This window comes from Passer domesticus, chromosome 12 (genome assembly GCF_036417665.1).
Source record: "Passer domesticus isolate bPasDom1 chromosome 12, bPasDom1.hap1, whole genome shotgun sequence".
Lineage (NCBI taxonomy): Eukaryota > Metazoa > Chordata > Aves > Passeriformes > Passeridae > Passer > Passer domesticus.
This window is the reverse complement of record NC_087485.1, coordinates 9203695-9222417: the sequence shown is the minus strand read 5'-3', so window position 1 is coordinate 9222417 and position 18723 is coordinate 9203695. Positions and strand designations below refer to the sequence as shown.

The 18723-nt window shown below is 39.4% G+C and overlaps 2 protein-coding genes across 2 annotated transcripts in view; both read left to right on the top strand.

Moving 5' to 3' along the window:
- The window catches only part of LPCAT2 (lysophosphatidylcholine acyltransferase 2), a 30721-nt gene that overhangs the window by 8174 nt on the left and 3824 nt on the right, over positions 1 to 18723 (top strand). Inside the window, exons 4-11 of the mRNA XM_064387216.1 lie at positions 40 to 152; positions 2755 to 2815; positions 3829 to 3887; positions 5066 to 5100; positions 7061 to 7115; positions 10241 to 10323; positions 10855 to 10980; positions 12046 to 12199. Coding sequence (XP_064243286.1) covers positions 40 to 152; positions 2755 to 2815; positions 3829 to 3887; positions 5066 to 5100; positions 7061 to 7115; positions 10241 to 10323; positions 10855 to 10980; positions 12046 to 12199 — 686 coding nt within the window. The remainder of the gene's footprint in view (positions 1 to 39; positions 153 to 2754; positions 2816 to 3828; positions 3888 to 5065; positions 5101 to 7060; positions 7116 to 10240; positions 10324 to 10854; positions 10981 to 12045; positions 12200 to 18723) is intronic.
- On the top strand, positions 12211 to 18723 carry CAPNS2 (calpain small subunit 2). The gene has a single exon (XM_064387217.1). The coding sequence runs from the start codon at positions 13723 to 13725 to the stop codon at positions 14476 to 14478; it is 756 nt and encodes a 251-aa protein (XP_064243287.1). The 5' UTR covers positions 12211 to 13722; the 3' UTR covers positions 14479 to 18723.

Genomic DNA, 18723 nt, shown 5'->3' with positions numbered 1-18723 from the left:
CACTAGTATAAGGCAATTTCTTTTTTATCTGTTTCACAGGAATTTTAAGATCCCTTCAGCCTGTAGCAGTTTCTCGTCAGGACCCTGATTCTCGGAAGAACACGGTTGCTGAGATAACTCAGCGGGCATTGTCGAGAGGCCGGTGGCCACAGGTAATGAAAACACCACTAACTTCTCTTCGATCTTGTATTCCTATTCCTTATTCATTGTGCATCACAAGTGACCAGCTGGATAGGATTCTTAAAAGGTACAGAAATGAAGTCAGTTCTCAGGTATATGACTGGGTTAAGAAGGGAAGAATCTGGTGTCCAGAAGGAGTTTTGTTGTGACAAATGGATCAGTTAAATCCAACCAGTACCAATTGCTGTTGCAAATGCAGATGCTCTTGACTTTTTTTTTCCCTTTTCAAGTCTTAACATGCTGCCTTCAGTGTAGCAGGTGAATTGCATTAGTATGTGTGGATCAATAGTCTGAAGCTAGACCATAGAGCTGTGCTCACACCAGGTGGAGGATGAGCAGTTGGTGAGATGGGTAACCCAGACTGTCCAAGATCAGTACAAACAGTACTTTAGCCCAAAACTTCAGTTTCTCACATAAAGTATAGACGAGATGGAGCTCTGTTAATTTTTCAGATTAATAATGCACTAAACCCAAGATTTTTAATTGATCTGAACTGTGGAAGGATTTTGACATGGAAGCAAGAGTTGTTTCTTCTGCAGCGTTTCCCATGATCATTCCTCAGCAGCAAGCTCTGTTCTGCCTCCAGTCCTGGGTGGCTTTCCATCTGGAAGAGCTGATGGGGCCGGGGCTGATCAGGAGGGAGGAAAGTGTTGAGGCAGCAGCTCTGCTGCATATGTGAAAAGCAGAGGCCTGGGATGGAAATCCACATCCTTTGGAAGAAGAACGACTGGGAGTGCATCTACTGACATCTCATTTGGGAGTGCCTTTCTGCTTTCTTCTTGTTGCATTAACTCTGGACTCACAGTGCCTTCAGATACTATAAATACAATGTCATTGCCATGCTGCTGGACAGATCCAGTCAGAGATACTATAAGATCTTTCTCCAAACATCTCCTGTGCAGATTTTTGTATAAACTCATGCTTTTGAATTACCTCTTGACTTGTTTTCTTGGAGGTTAATTTACCTGAAATAAAAACAGAAAGTGACTGGTTCAGTAGCTGAATTTACAAGGTCTCTTTAGTCATAGTCATACTTCCTAAATGACTAAGAAAAATTAATTTTTCTTCACTTTTGTTCCACTGAGTGGCTTTTGAGGAAAATTAAGAGGCAAGTGAAGATAGTAGACTTCAGTAGGAGGTATCTGTGACAGCTAGACCTGCTGTTTACTGCTCTACTTTCTGAACAGTCTCTAGAAACAGAGACCATTTAAGTAGGTAAGACCAACACTTGTTGGTTCTTTTTGTAATGGCATTATTTACACATTTCATACATTTTTACTTCATAAGTACCTTTCTAAAAGCTTTTTTAACATTTAGGGTACTTTGACTCATAAATGTATTTTTCTAATACAATTGCTCTAAATAATTTTATATCCTCCATTACTTTTTGAAATTTGTCAGTTAAACATGCCAAATTTTTTTAATACTAGGCTTACAGACTACCCTGGTACTTATGATTAGTAAATACCCTGGTAGACCTGATCTCCACTGAAAGCAGCATGGGGAGGAAAGGGAAATGGGCTCCTGCACCAGTGCTGCACTTGGGATGAAACCTAGATATGTATTGTGGCATAAATAGATTATGAGTCAAGTAATCTGGGAATCTCCAAGACTGTGTCAGCAGTACAACTGAGGGTGTCACTGGGTGATTCCTAGTCCTGTGCCCTGGCCACACATTCTGATTACAGGATGTGTCATGGAGGACTGGCTGTAACTTGCTGTGTGCAGTTGCCTCTGTCATACCCTTGAACAGTGTGTGTCCCTTGGGTGTGACCTGCTGAGGCCACTCTCACAGCTAGCCTTGGCCTGTTCATTCACACTGAACTGGGAGCACACCTTGATCCAGACCATTTTGTGCTGGGGTGTTTTTAGAATGCTGCTTATGATCCTGTAGTTTTATAAGAAATACAAGGCTTGTGTTCCGTAGGGGGCTGGATTCAGTGTGTCACACTGCAGCTCACAGTGCCCTTCGTGTACTATCTCAGACACTGATCCAGAAACCTTCTGGGTGCTGGTGTGTCTGAGTCACTGGGGTTCAGAGGCTGCTGTGGTGTGCAATGCCTTCAGAGCTCTGCCTCACAGCAAATGCCTTCTCTGCCTTTTGCTCTGCTGCTCAAGCTGTGTTCTCATCACAGCTGGCATCTCACTTGATGGCATCTTCACTTGTAAATGCCCAAGTACCTCATGCACTTCCTTTCAGCCCAAACTCCTCTATTTATACACCCAGCAACTCAAGAAGGAACTGCTGTCAGAGGAACAATTCTATTATTACCAACACTAAAATGACAAGTGAAACACTTAAAGCCTTCTGTACCATATTTCTGAACTGATAAAGGCCTTTCCCCAGAACTCCTTTCTTGGGAAGCATTGGTTTCCAAATCAAGATGGACCAGGTTAAAAATATAGTGAACATCCTTCATTAATATGTTTGTTTCCTTTGGAAACAGTAATGATATTCTGGTAATAGAGTACAACACGTCACAGAGGTCAGCCTGTGCATAACAGATACTAAGGTACAATCCTTTTATGAAATATATGTGTGTGTATATATTTTTCTCTCTCTTTAAATCCAAGATACTGATTTTCCCAGAAGGCACCTGCACAAACCGATCCTGCCTGATCACATTTAAACAAGGTGAGAGATTTTATCCTGTTGTTGTTGGAAAAAAATATGTGATACTAATTTGATAGTTGTAGTAAGGACTGAACTTTTGAAGGTACATCATCCACAACAGCGCTGTTGTAATCCCTTACTTTATTAAAGTTTCAGAGGTACTAAAACCACTCTTTTATACCAGTCAGCTTATTTCCCTGGTTAGTGCAATTGTGTAGGATGCAAAATATCTGTGACATATATGAGTAGTTAGTTGGGGGATTTTTCTGAGTACAGTTTTCATCTAATTTATTTACTCAGAAACTCAACTGTGATTGTTATGAGATAAATGTATGAACTTCCTCACGTGATATTCTTTTATCTCAGCTAACAGTTGGGCTATCTTAGATTCCTGTAAATTTTGCCATGCAAGACTTAGCAGCCAAGTTACAAAATGTCTTTGTGCAGCACTTAGCAAGCAAGGACAACAAATAATTTTTAACTTTTTTCATTGCACCACTGATCATTATGTTGTGCTGGCCTTCAGTTAAGAAAGGAGAGCAATATGACTTTAACTGTTTTACAGGGTCTTGGGTAGAAGTGTTAAAAACCATTACTACGTGGCCAGATCCGTATCACTTGTGATAATCAGAACACAGAGTGATTCAGGAAATGCTCAAAAGCCTTGTGAACATCTCATCCTATGAAATTAATGCCCGTCAGTGGGGAGATAATGCACAGAAAATGAGTTTGAACAGTCCAGGGATCTCAAGCAGCTTTCTCCTTGAGATGGAGCTGAACCCTTTTCTGTCCCGACATCTTGCTGGTTGTGCTGCTGATTTAAAAAACAAACAAAAAAACAAAAACCCAACCTACAATATACATAAAACCCAAATCAAACAACAGACAAAAAACTGAAGTAGAACACTTCTCATTTTCCTAGTGTTTTTAAAAAAGTCTCCTTCAAGGTACTGTTGTCTGAAATAAATCACTTAAAGCTCCCAATTGCTGTATCAAGCTTAGTTGTAACAACTAGTTCTAATTTATGGCTGCAGGTGCCTTTCTTCCACGAGTCCCTGTCCAACCTGTGTTACTCCGATACCCCAACAAGCTGGTGAGCAGAACACTTCTGTTACTAACTGAGAAGGCAAAAGTCTGACTTAAGTGGTACCCACAATAAATACTTTGCATTGTCACTAAGGAATATATTGTCCTGAGCTTTAGCATTGCTAAAGCTAAGCTAAGCAGCCAGGCTTCCCAAGTGTCAGCATGTTGTAGTTGCTACTCTGACTGTGCAAAAATTACTGCTGGGCGTCTTAGCTAAAGGGGGGAGACAGGAAAGTGTTGTGGCGGAAGTTGGAAACTTCCTGCAGTGCCACAGAGCCTGTACTTTGAAGTCTAAAATGGACACAACTTCCCTATTTAGTCATCATTTTCTGGTTAACCTCAAGATAGCCTTACTGCAAAAGGACTTGTGAAGTTTCTGAACAGAAGCAAAGCTGAGCCATGCAGTACATCCAACACCCCTCCTCAGGAGAGCAGCTTTGCAGATGTTCTTTTCATGCAGCATTCCATGTGCAGCTCCACTGTACTCTGACTGTAAGGCTGGGACCTTTTCAACTTTTTTTAAATTACCTGGTCATCCAACAAATCCAGGAAAGACCAAACTTTCACTTCCTAATGTTTTGTTAGGATTGAAAGTATGGTTGTTATTGTTATTTGCAAAGGCTCCTTTGTGTAAACCTTTCACAAATGAATGTCAAAAGTGAACCACTCGGGGGATTGGTGTCTCATTTCACTGATAAGATTTAAGGATCTGCCAGTACACACTGTAAATATAATGTATAAGAAGTAATAAACACAGAGAGAGGGAAAAAAAAAACCAAAATATCAAATAAAAAGCATGAGAAATTATGCAGAAATGTCTTTAAAAACTAAATGAGACATATTTATGAGAATGCCTCTCTAAAGGGACTGGTAAGGCCCACTGACAAAGTCTTACCCATTTTTCTTTTCCCTGCTTCTGTTGTTTAGATCAGAGTGAATGATTTACAATATCTAACTAACTATAAATGTTATTCCCAATTGTTTATAAAAGTCTGCCATACTTATTTCCAAATTTTTAAGGCAAGGAATCCTATTTGCCTTAATACCTTTATTTATTTTCACTATAGGCCTATAAAAACATCATCCACTTTTACTAAACTTATGCCTGTTTTAAATTGTAACTTATCTGCTCACTAGCTTTCATCTGGTTTTGTCATACATTTCTGTGTTTTATTTTTTCCTTAGGATACTGTGACCTGGACATGGCAGGGCTATTCATTGTAAGTTTCTTAATCCTGCTGAAAATTACATGCAGAAATTTTTCCCTTGTCTGCCAAACAGATTCCACTAAGCCAAGACACATGTTCTTTTAGATCTGTTTTTATGAGGGGGAAATACTTGGGGATAATGCTGTCATGCAGTAGATTTCATATCTGAATGGCTAGAGAGAGGGTTAGCAAAGGAAAGTATTATTTCCAGTTCCATCACTTTTTTTTTTCCTCTTGTTTCATGCATTAAATTAGAACAAAGGAAAGAAAAGTATTAACCCTCACAACTGCACTGAAAATATGTCTGGAAAATACTTTACACTTCACAAACATTCATTAAAATGTGCATTTTCAGAATCCATATACCACATTCTCATGTGGAATTTGTAGTGTATCTAAGTACATTAGTCCTGATTTATTAACTAACATTGGGAAAGCAGGTAATTTTGAAACACATCTGGAGTAGTGGAGCAGATCATAAGCACCTTTTAAGCTCTCTTTATAAATAAATAAATAAATAAATACACATACACTTTTTAATATACATAATCCTGTCATCTGCACACTTAGACAATGGACATGATGAAATGTCCATTTTGGTTTCCCAAGATTTTTTCCTGTTTCTGCTATTGCTGATACATTTATCAGCTTACTGAGACTAGTGAACATTGCAAATTCAGTACATGCTACAGATTTCCTCCATAGAGGATTTACACTGAAAGATTAAAATAGAGCTGTGTCTTCAGTTATAATAGATGGAGTAGGAGCAGACGAAGAAGGAAATTAACTCAGAGTTATTCCCATGGGAGGAGGAGGCTGCCCATTCAGTCAGAGTAGAGAAATGCTCTGAGCCTGGTGGCTGGATGGTGAAGGCTCAGATCAAAACCTGTGAGCAGGTGAAAGGAACTACTCAGCAAAATCATGAGGAGAGAAGGGATGGATGGAGAAGAATCCATAGATTCTTAACAAAACTAACTGGGACCAGGAGAAGAATATTCCCTGCATATACATGCAGATCACAAAATGCAAAACTGTCTCACTCTTTGTAAAACTTCCTGGATATTGTGGCCAGGACAGGACAGTACCAGTCTCCTCAGAAACCTCCTGGCGTAGTTCCTGCTTTCACTTACTACTTCTCTCTTACTTTTGTGCCTTGCTGGAAGGAATACCTGATGTTATGTGTTAGAAAATCAAGCATTAAGAGTGGGCTTGTGCAGAAGATAGACAGGATCCCATAGATTCTCTTGCCTTTTCCCTTTTCTTTTCTATTTAGTCCAAAACAAGAACAGAGAAAAACTGCTTGAAAGTTTTCCATTAAAATATACCTGCTTTAAAGATCAAATGTGCATTTCTGCTTCAAAATCACAGTGAAAAGAGCAAGTCAGTAGTAGAAGTGACTATGCTTATCCTCTTTGGCAGTTCCTTCCTCCCCTGAGCTTATCTGTTGATTCTAAAATTTGTGACTTTTTAAAAAAGATGATGGTCCTGACCCTATTGGCACTTCATTAACACTTCTGTGTAAATGTTACTGTAATTTGAAAAGTGACTAGCAAATACTAACAAATCCAGTTCTGCATAAGGAAGTTACTGGTCCTTTTTTTGCAGCTGAGAGAATAAAAGATAAAATAATGCTTCTTCTCGGAATCAAAGGTCTTAAAGTTTAAAATCCAGTATCCATGGACCTCCTTAGAGAGAGGGGGACATTTTGCTGGCCAAAGAGCTGTGCAGAATTGTTAATGTGCATGAGAGCAGACAAAAAGTTGCCTGCCCTGTGAGCAAGCAGCAGCTATATACAGGAGCCCTGTTAGAAAAAATGTGAAAAGTATCTTTGTGGGAAACTTCACTACAAGGTACTTAAAATCTTGCGTAATACAGGCTTTGGGGTTGTTTTTTTTTTTGTGCTTTAAAATTAACATGCAAATTCTTCTGTTTTAAATAACTAAAATTTATTTTTCTTCCTCTTTACCTGCAGTAAAGAGCTGTGCATAATGACGTTGTGTCAGATCTCCACAAGAGTAGAAGTTGAGGTAAGAATTGGATATATTTTTTATTAAGATTTAGCAACCAGGGTATTTCTGCTTTGATATATTCATAATATAATAAATTATTCACATTATTAGTTATTTTTAGTGAACAATAAATGTCTCAGAAACAAGAACAAGCATCATAGTAAGTAATAGATTAATTTGTTGTCCATATGTATGTATCATTCTGATGAGTTTTTGAGACAGGTGCCAGAAATGTCTTTATTTTTAGAGAACTATAAAATCATTGTTAAGTATCACTACATGAATTCTACTGATGTTAAAACTAAAAATTAACATTCTGTCAAAGGTAACAGCTTCTTTTTCCCACCTCCCCATTTCTCTGAGCCCTTCAAAGTAGCTTTGTCTTCCTCACCATCTCCCCAGACTGGGCTCTCATAGATTTCTACAATTCACAGCTCATTCAAGTACTTGTGCTGAGCCTCGTGTAAGGACCCAGTTTCCCTGATCATTAAATCCACTGCGCAGCACAGGGACAGATGAATGACAACTGAAACAACATCCACACTTCTCATGTGAGCACCCACACTCTAACTGCTCCCTGCCAAAGAGGAAACTTTCAAAACACATTCCTGGCCAGACCACAGAGGATTGTCAGTGTGCACTAAGTTGGTTTAGGAGCCTGAGGAAGGGGAGAAAATGACACATTTTGCTGTTTATTTCCAAAACACAGAATTTAACAGAGTCCAAAGCTTTGTGAATATAAGCAGTGTTGTTGCTGCTGACAATTGTCAGTCTACTCTGTGTTGTGGAAAAGTGACATTCATTTTAAGGGTATAATGTATGCCATATAGTGCATGCATTAGACACATATTTGTAGAGGATGTAATCAAGAAATAATTCTCCTAATAATTTTGTTCAGTGGGGCATAGCTATGTGATTTATATACATGGGAGAAAGGAACAATTAATGCAGCCCTTCCAACAGAAGGAAAAGTATAATTTTCCCTACTTTGGAACAGAACTCAAACTTGTTTTTTTAAAAAATAAATTTCATGTTCCAAGAGATGAAACTGAAACATGAAAAAATTTGCAGCTTTCACAGCAGCATGTGTCCCTAAAATGAAACTAATTTCTTACACCAGTGCAAAAGCCTTTCAGTTTCTAATAAGAGAAGGGACACATTTTCCTGTGAAAGGAGGGAATCCAACTACTCCTTTTAAGAGTGGAAATTTCTGTTGCTGTCCCATGTTGTGAGCAAGTAGCCTCTCCACTCCCACCAGTCTTGCAGTGCCTCTCCTTGCTGTGCAGGAGCTGCAGGGCTGTGTGCCCATGTCCAGTCCAGCTCTGACACACTGGGATATTGCACACGAAACTGAGCCTGGCAGTGAGTTTTAGGGCTGCCAAAAATACAGCGATTGGCAAATTCTGTAAGAAGAGAGACTAGGTCCCAAGCAGATCAGAGCAATATTTTTGCTATTGAAAGAGGTGTGAAGAATTTTCGTACAGGACTGAATTTGACTGGGAAGATGTGCATGCCACTCTCCAGCAGATAGCAGCTGAGGTGTGACATCATGCAGCCACTGCAGAAGGTCAACCAAATTCTTGCTCCTCAGCTGTTGTTTCTGGCAAACAGGTTCTATGAATAATTGTAGGGGAGTTTTTTTGAAGGGGGTGAAGGTGGTGTTTAAGCTGCCAGGAATTTACATTGCTCTGTGAGCAAGACCTCAGCCTCAAGTGAAGTAATGACCACGTTCAAAACCATGACCATGTTTGCGTAGATAAACCCAGAGTTATGACTTCATCTCACCCATCAGAGGTTTCTGTGTACTGTGTGCCTGTACTTTCTCAGTTTAAGAGTTATGTGACTTCTGAAGGGGTGTTGTAATAACCAGGGACCTATTTCAGACCTTGAACAAAGCTAGGAACTGCTTACAAAAGGAATGAAATCTCAAATATTCCTGTGAACAGCTGGACCTCCCTCTCCTCTCCTTACAGGGGAGACAACTTTTAATTATAAACAGAAAAATTTTATGGTTACTTGACAGATAACCAATTCCATAAACTCATTGATTTTAATCATAAAGAGAAAGCATTCCTTAAAAACAAACTTTAAATGGCTGTTCAGGACAAACTGTGTTTATATGGGACAGTAAGCGCTATAGTAATGCACCACCAGCAACTGCAGTATAACTAACTAAAGCAACATACCGGCACATGATTAACAACTTTCTTCCAATGAACTATGAGCAGCACCTTATTTTGGAATCTTTGTGTTCTAGGAATTAAGGTTAGGGTGCAGAGCAGCAGAACTCAGATAAATGATAACCATAGCTGGGAAAAGGCACAGTAAACAGAACTGTGAGCAAACACTGTAGACTGAAGTAGGAAGAGCAAAGCACTCCTCTGCACACACCACTTTGCAAACAGGTGCTGGTTCATGCCACAATAGATAATAGTTCATCCAGAAGCTAATTTGGTGAAAAGGTACTTTCAAGTATTTACATATTAATACTGAACCCTCAGTAGTAAACATGTTTCCATTTAGATAGCTGGGGTGTTTCCTAGGTGTGGTCAGAGAGGGGGTTGTTGGGATTTTTTACCTTCTGCTTGGAGTTCTGAATTGTATCCAGTTAGTGTACTACGTACAGCTCAGAACTGTGATTCCTTAATGTTTTTGTCAGGAGGGAAAAGTGTACGGGAAACTTACCAGTCACATGCTGACAGATACACGGTATGACATGGGACTGCAGTGTGTGTTTAAAAACATTAAAACTCTCACACACACTAGTCTAATATATAACATCACTTTAAAAGGATCTTTGAAAAGAAGTGTGCAGTATTTCAAGCTCACATTCTTACCAGTGCAGCATTTAATCTTCTAACTAAGTATGTATTTATTACACTTTCCTTCTTTGGAGGGTTGATTTTACATATTAAAGACGCTTCTACCAATCCTTGAGAGTTTTGCAGTAAATCTCATTTGTGTGGGGAGGGCAGAAGAGCAGAGCAGTTTCTGAGGTGGCTGAGACCTCTAGTGCCCAGTCTTTTCATTGCATGGCTGATGTTTTTCTCCTGTTCTCGCACACTCAAACAAACATAAGAAATTGCTCATGTTCCTAACGAAGTGGTAACTACTGAATTGATTGGATAACTTATCCCTTTCAGTTTCTGCCTGTTCATGTTCCTACTGAGGAAGAAAAGAATGATCCAATTCTTTTTGCCAACAGAGTCAGACAAACCATGGCAAAGTAAGTAACTGATCATCAATAAAACCTCTGAGAACTGTTCTTTTATTTTTATTAGCAATTCCACATATAGCCTAACCATAAAGTACAATTTGATCAAGTCCTGGGTCCTATACATAGGAATTGCTCTAGATTTTCACTAAGAGGTGTCAAAATCCTGTACTAGATTACCCTGATTGCTTTTACATGGAACATAAAAAAGGTATACATTGGAACACAGTATGTTCAATTCATAGAAAATTTGAATAAATGATCTCTCCTTGCTTGGCAAGGAGAATGGGTGGTGGTTTGTTCTCCAGCATTACTGGGCTGCATTTACAAGACTGTAAATCTTAAAACCTCATGGTGCTGCCATAACATAGTTTCATGGTGTGGTTTCACAGTTTCATGAAATGGTGTATATTGCTTTGTCTATTTGCAGCACTGCAAGAATGAATTACCATTTGTTTCACATATCAGAGAAGGGAAATCGTCTACAAAAAGTTATTTTCATATATAAGAAATTTATTTTGCTTTTCCTTAATTATGTTTCAGTGCTTTGAATGTGCCAGTCACTGATCACACTTTTGAAGATTGCAGGCTGATGATTTCAGCAGGGCAGTTGACTTTACCCATGGAAGCTGGGCTGGTGGAGTTCACCAAAATTAGCAAGAAACTCAAGTAAGGGAAGTTTTATTGCTTGGTAGCATAATTACTAAAGTGCTGCAGGTATTGATGGCCGTCTGCCAAAGGTTAAATAACCAGACTACAGACTTGGCCATGTGTAACATAGTGTATTTAAGCATACAATTTACATAAATTACAGGGAAATCAGAGATGAGGAAAATCCCAGTAAGGACTAATCCCGAGTAATTTTTGTAACCAGCATTGCCAGACAAAAGATTGTTCTCACCAAAGGGTGAGAAAAGTAGAGCAGTACTCCTTGGTAATCTTGGTGGAAATTTAAATTGCTTTAGTGGTAACGTACTGGCAGCTTATGGCAGGAAGTAAAAAACCTTCTTTCCAGCCTGAAATTTCAGCTTACTGTCCTTAGTTTTACTGTGCAGCCATATGTCACTAGTGATGTCAGTTTTTTCTGTCTAGATACAGTGGAATTTGAGGACTGAGCCATGTAACCATACTCCATCAAATAACCTGGCATGGCTGTGGTGAAATCTGAATGTGTCCAATAAATCTTGACTTATTGTTAAGTGCTATATATCCATTTATAGAATTCCATCTGGAACAGTTACATGGCAATCCTAATTATTCTTACTGAGGTGCAGTGGTGTATTGTGCAGAGATCTGGCAGTTCTGAGGCTCTGGCAATACTGGTGTTTGGGTAGAGATCTTGCTAACAGAGCTCTCTCTGTCAGGGAAATACTTAGCCTAGAGCATGATACAGCAAAACACTGCTACACCTGAATTTATGGTAATGAAAAGCTCTCTGCTGGAGCACCCTAGTAATTGGACAGACAATTCTAGGTTTGGGAAGTTATTCTGTGTAAGTCTGACATACCCAAGCATAGAACTGCCTGATTTTAATATTAATAACCAGAGAGGAGCAGTCCTTAATTACTGATTTAAAGTAAAATATCTGGTCTGAAGTACAGCATTAGAAATGCTGTACACACATGCCCTGTTTGGCAGTTTTTCATCCTTGAGCACTGTAATAACTCCTACTAAAATTCCATCTGTCCGAGAACTGCTGTATAGAAATATCTCCTCTCCCTCATGTTTGCATAGCCTAAAATGGAATCATATCAGAGAGCAGTTGGATACTTTTGCTGCTATTGCAAGTGCTTCCAAAGGGGGAAGAATTGGAATTGAGGAGTTTGCTGAGTACTTGAAGCTACCTATTTCAGATGTCCTCAAAGAGCTGTTTCTACTTTTTGACAGGGTAAGTAATTGGTTAACTGACTTTTTGACAATATTTTGTTAGAAATCACGTACCAAAAGGATATTTATTATAATTCATTATGTCCAGCTTAATAAATGCTTCTTGGTTAACAGTTTCTGTAAGCAAGGTAGGTGACTCTTACAGTTTTTTTCATAAGTTTCAGTGGAGAAAATATTCATTAGTTTCTGCCTTGTGAGAAATGGCAGCCATCCCTTGGACCAAGTTGCTGCACCAGTATCAGACAATAATCTTCATGCTGGTAGTAGCTGAATATTTTCTTGGGCCAACTGCAGATTTTGATCTTATGTACATTTTGATAGCTTAGTTAGCTGTTGTAATTAATTAGATAATTTAAGGCAGAGTGAAGCTAACTGGAGTGTTAACTGGAGCACTGGAGTGTTCCTGCTGTGCTTGTGAAGGGTGCTGTTAGATTTTACAGGGACTCCTCTTGCTTCTCTCCACCAGGAAAGGAGGTTGTGTGTTAGCATGATCACTTAGGCTTTACCCCTACTCAGTGCTAATCTCTCCAATTTCCTACTTCTCTCTGAGAATGACAAAAATGGCTGCATTTCTCTCTATACCGAAAGCATCAATGACTAGAGCAGAGATAGAATTAATCTTACTTCTAGGCCTCCACATGTGCTCCAGTGCACACCGCCTGTTGTCCTGCAAGTGCCTGTGGACTGGAGGTTTTTCTCTTACCATAAGAGCTTTCCCAGCTCACCATCACTCTTCCTGATCAGTTAGCCTTAGCAGTACACCTGTCCTTGGGAGGCCATGGTATATGCTCATTAAAACTGTTTCAGGATTTTTCCACATAAAAGTTTTTACAAGCTCTAAAAGAGTCAGACGTATTTCCTGAACTGCTGAATGCCTTGAAGCTCTAGCAGTCCTAGGTACATCAGGCCTTTGTCATTCTTGCCTCCTCATCTTGGACCATTGGCTCCTGAGGCATGTCTGAGTCCTGAAGCACAGTACCTGCATCAGAAATGTGCAGTGACAACCAGAGTAATTAAGGGCAATCATACTCCTTTCACTTTCTTTATATGGTGCAACATCAGTGACCAGAACTAACAAAGTAATGCTCAATTCTCTAAAATTCTGAGGGAATAAAAGATTATGACAACAAAGAAGTGCAAGGCTGCATTCACCTTTAAGAAGATGAGCACAACTGAGGAACAATCATGCTCATCTAACAGGGCTGGTTTCAAATTGCTTCAGATATGAGCACAAGCATTCTGAGACTTCTGCTTTGTGGGTTTCAACCTCATTATTTTTTTCTCTAAAATGATTTCTCAAATCACATAAACATAACAATGCAAAGAAGAAAAGAAATAGGGGCGTATCAACACCTGACAGAAACTAGTGAGACGTAACTGGGAGCCAGAAACATGCACAGACCTGGTGAAGTCTAAGCATGCAGATAAGCTGTGTTTTGCCCACACCCACGTCAGACAGAAAACAGCTTCAGAGAGCTACAGAACACTGGATCTCCGCGTAACTCACTTCAGAAAATCTTCACAATGTTCCTTGCTAAAGCTTTGCTGAGTGGAGCAAGTGGAGGAAGTGGTAGTAGTCGTGGAGGAAGCCTTGCACGTGGCCTTGGAGGGCTCCTGACAGGAGGTGGAGGTGCAGGGAATATTGGAGGACTTGTTGGAGGCCTCGTCAACCTTATAAGTGAAGCGGCAGCTCAGTATAATCCAGAGCCACCTCCGCCTCCTCGCAATCATTTTACAAATGTGGAAGCTCAGGAGAGTGATGAGATCAGACAATTCCGTCGCCTGTTTGCCCAGCTGGCTGGAGATGATATGGAAGTGTGTGCCACCGAGCTAAGGGACATCCTGAACAAAGTCCTTTCCAGACACCAAGACCTGAAGGCGGATGGCTTCAGCTTGGACACCTGCCGTAGCATGGTCGCCGTCATGGACAGCGACACAAGCGGCAAGCTGGGCTTTGAGGAGTTCAAGTACCTGTGGAACAACATCAAGAAGTGGCAGTATGTGTACAAGCAGTTCGATGCTGGCCAGTCAGGCACTGTTGGGAGAGCCCAGCTGCCCAGCGCCCTGAGGGCTGCGGGGTTCCAGCTGAATGAGCAGCTGTGCCGCGTGGTCGTGCGCAGGTACGCCGCCGAGGACGGCAGCATGGATTTCAACAGCTTCATCAGCTGCCTGGTGCGCCTGGACAGCATGTTCCGGGCCTTCAAGTCCCTGGACCAAGATGGAAGTGGGCACGTCAGAGTGACCATTGAAGACTGGCTGCAGCTGACCATGTATTCGTGAAGTGTTTGTGTGGCAGATACACCTGGAGGACTATACTGCTCTGCTGCACAGCTGTGGTCTTTGCCTTTAGTCTTTCTAAGGCAGATGTAGATAGCAGTAGATGGCTCTGCTTCCAGTGTAGTGATTCTTCTTGTGCATGCATTAGTCTGCTTTTCTGAGGGGTTTGTGTAGGTTGTTGATCGGGCAGTTGCGTAAGTTCAGAAAATCCTAGATTCTAAGGTTAGGGAATATATTGGAAAGATCAGAGTTCAGTTAGTTTTTCGTGTAAAGTGGCTTGTATATGAGTATAACTATTACATAAAAAAGCTGCTAAGTTTGGTGCTGATGTTGCTGTTCTGGTTTGTCAGCAGTCACTAAGCTGGAATAAAGGCTGTTTGCCTGAAGGCAGTCACTGGTAGACTCTTGTGCAGTTATTTCTAACAAGGGGAACATTAGAGTTGCAATAACTGTAGTGATCAGTGAATTTACATAATCATTCCATTTCCTTTCTACTTCTGCTTTTTCATGCTTGGCTGCTGAAGCAAAACCTCAGTTTTACTGTCAGTTCTATCTGGTGGCCAGGACAAAATTGAAGACTTACATGAGGCTACTTCTGCAATGATCTCCTTCCTACAGTTCCATGAACTAGTCTTTTCTCTCTTTCCTTCAAGCCTAAACATAGTTATGAAGCAAACAACTTAAAATACTACATTTATATTTAGAGAAACTTGAAATAATTATGCAGTCACATAGCAGACAGAGAGCCAAAGTCAACCTTTGGCTATCTGAGTGAAATTTCATCAGCGTGCAGCATCCGACTCAAGGTAGTTATGCAGTAATGGCTAAGATGTCAACTTCTGAGTAAAAAAATTAAAGGAATAACATGAACTGTCAAAAGTGCATTTCTTTGAATTAAGGATTACATTGTTGATAAAAACGTCTCTTGCACAAAACAGATTTCTTGGCAAGGCTCTACTGCTTTAAACGAAAATTGTCTTGGGTGTGTGGGAGCTGGCTGGAATGTGAAAAGAGGAGTTAAATTGGCAGCCTGGCACTAGAGGCAGTCTCCAGATGTGACTCATGGAGGAATACCACACAATACCTGCAGGCCATCTACATGTTAATGGGGTGCTGTGGTGTAGTTTGGTTTGGTCTGTAACTTTCCATAGCTTCGATTTCTAAATCTTGCACTTACACTTTGCAAATAGTATTTTTCAAATTGATGAGCTATCCTCCCTGGTATACTTGCAGAAACCTTTTACTTGAAACTAACTTATAATTTGTGCCCAGATTTTTTTCCTCCTGCACTTTGTTTAATAGCAAACAGAAAAATATTCATACTATCCCAGATAAAAGAGGCCAGTTCCTTCCTCATGGCATTCAGCCTCCTCCCAGTTCTTCAGTGGAAAAGCACTCAGTTATCCATTATGCCACGTAGTGCCATTTGGGCTCTGAGTAACTGGAAAGTGAGCAGGAGGTAAAGTGATAACCTCCTCTAAAGTATTGATGCAGTAGTGCTTTAAGCTTTATACTGCATCTGGCTTGCAGTCCCTGTGCAAATCTAAATATACTATGATAGTGCAACTTTCTTGTTTTACAAAGTCTAAGATTTAGTGTATTATATAAAAAAACCAACAACAAAACCCCAGTTACCACAGCATGCTATAGGGAAAATAGTAGCAGAAAGTTGGCTTCCTTAAAGAAAACAAGAGTTGTTAAGGTTACATTATGTTTTTGATTGTGTAGCATAACTACAAATATTATTTGTAGCATATTTGTAGCATAACCAAATTCTGTTTTACCATTTAGAGAACTGGAGCTTAGCTCACACATTGCTTCCTTAAAATATTCTTGGATACATAGGCTGCAAACACAGTTAGGTATGCATGGAAAGACAATTGCAAGTGCTTTTTGCTGTGGTGTTACACAAGCACTTCAAGTTTTCCTGTATTTTCAGTTTAACTTCCATTTCTTTTCCCAGGCAGCAACCCCATCATTTCTCCTTAACCAGAATGCCAGAGCATTTGGAAGTTAGCCAGCATCCTAGAGTTTTGTAGAACTAGTCACAACATGATCTTGCAAGCATAGTAACTTTATTTTCTACTAAAATGGCTGGGGTTCTTTCTATCAGACTGCACTCAGTTTTGATTACTGAGTTTTCACACTTTAACGAAAATAATATGACCTTTATTTTGTCTTTTTTCTTGTCATATTTCCATGTGCCACAACTGTGTTAACTTCTTTCAGAAGTTGTTTTTCATTAAATTATTTTAAAGTTTACTTCCCAATTCTTTTACTGTGATAAATATTCTTAACTTTGAAAATAAATTTTCAAAATATTCTAATCACTTCAAACAATCCTTTTCTAAGAATACAGTCTGCAAAACTATCCAAAAATAATATTCTCTGGAACTTTGAACAGTTATTATCTGCACTCTTGCTTCAGTTGTTTTTAGACTTTATATTTGTAATGCTACGCTTTAAAACTAGGTTTGAGAATGACAATGTGAAGAAAATGCTGAAAGTCAAACTCTGCATCACAATGAGAACACAGATTTGCAAATAAAACAATGTGTATGAGACAACTTTGTCCTTTTCTAATGATTAAAAACTGACAAAAGTTATAACCCTTAGACATCCATGAAAGTAACTTAAAAGTTCATATCTTATTCATATCCTTGCTCAAAAGTTTACCTGAAATTCACAGGTTTCTGAAGTACAAGATGTTCAAAGTCAATCAAAAGATCAATCAAAAGGATCAGTTAGACCATCAATATAAATAATACAGCAGTTGTCTATGCAAAAGAGACCTGCATTGGTTTTGAATGCTAAATAAAATTATATCTTAGAAGATTTAAATCCTGCAAAATGTATAGCTTGATGATGACAGGTTAATAATATTGATTTCATTATATTATTACACATATTTTGTTAATCAAGAACTGTCTCAAAATCTAAATTCAGTTGCTAAAATCCCTGTTTCATAGCACCCAAAATTTTCAAACCACTCTACAGAGCAGCCTTAGTATTCTCCCCTGACATATTGCCCTGTTCAGCAGCAGAAGACCAAGAGCAGAAAGGTTTAGGTTGGTATGCTCAAGGGGACATTAGAAGTTGGTAGGAGAGCCGGAAATAGAATCTGGTCTGGTCCTTTGCTGCAGATTTACCCAGCTGACCACCCCTCTCTCACTTGGCTGAAAAAGTTTTGTGTTGCTCTCATACATACTTCTTAAGAAAATGTTTTTCTTGTTGAAATGCAAAACACTTCATCCACAAAGGGAACTTTGCTTTACACTTCAGTTTGCTTTTAAAATGTTTTTGATGAATGCCGTTACTGTGAATATTCAAAACAATGTATTCTTGTCTATTTGTCATCTCTATTATGCTGTCATTACCTGCTCTGTGTCCCACCATCTAAGGTTTGCAGATGGCTTTTGCCCAGACAGATGTTTCCCAAAACACTCAAGAAACTTCCAGTATAGTGACAGAAACATTACTGACATAAGCATAGATTTCATCAGGCATCTGCCATTCTCCCTGTCTGAAAATATAATGCATCTTACACAGAATTAATCACAAATCCCATCAAAGCAAGCTTCAAAAGTTTTGTTGATGTAGCTTTGTAGTTAACACATTGAAATGTTTGTTCAGATCAGAACTGGAATTATTACAGAGGCTGTTCCAATGAATTCCTTGTCTTTCTGGCTTAAAAGGTAGGACAGTGCAGTGGCTTCCAAATAGCATGTAGGGCAGTGCATAGGCTTCAGAGGAAAGCTTAAGATAAACCAGGTAGATTTAGTTGTCCTTTCACTGACATATATTTTATTGCTGAAGGTTCAGACTCTAAGCAGCATCCTTACTCTTGGCCTGTTGATTCTGGGTTGTGTTGCGTTGGTCTCTGAACTTCATCAAGTGCCAGTGCTGCATGCACTGCTACAGTTACCTCAAACGTGGATTCCAGTTATTCTCAGAGCCTTCCTGAAGGCCATGTGCTAAAGAAGAACTTTAAGTTGTTTTAAATCTTTTTTGTTTGTGTTTTGTTTGTTCATAAAATAGAAATCCATACCCAGTTTGTAGCTATTGAAAACATGTATATTGCTACTCCAGCCTTAGCATTACAGATTTAGTGAGCTCTTAGGTTTTTTCCCAGGAAGAACAAAAACCTCTAGTATTGTAAAATGTCTTAGTGCATGTGTTGTGTTTGATTCACAGAAGAGCTTTTAAAGTGATTTTTGGTATTAACTATAACTACTGCCATGCATGTTT

Coding starts and splice junctions, on each gene's coding strand:
- CAPNS2 (XM_064387217.1), top strand. CDS start 13,723: ATGTTCCTTGCTAAAGCTTTGCTGAGTGGAGCAAGTGGAGGAAGTGGT.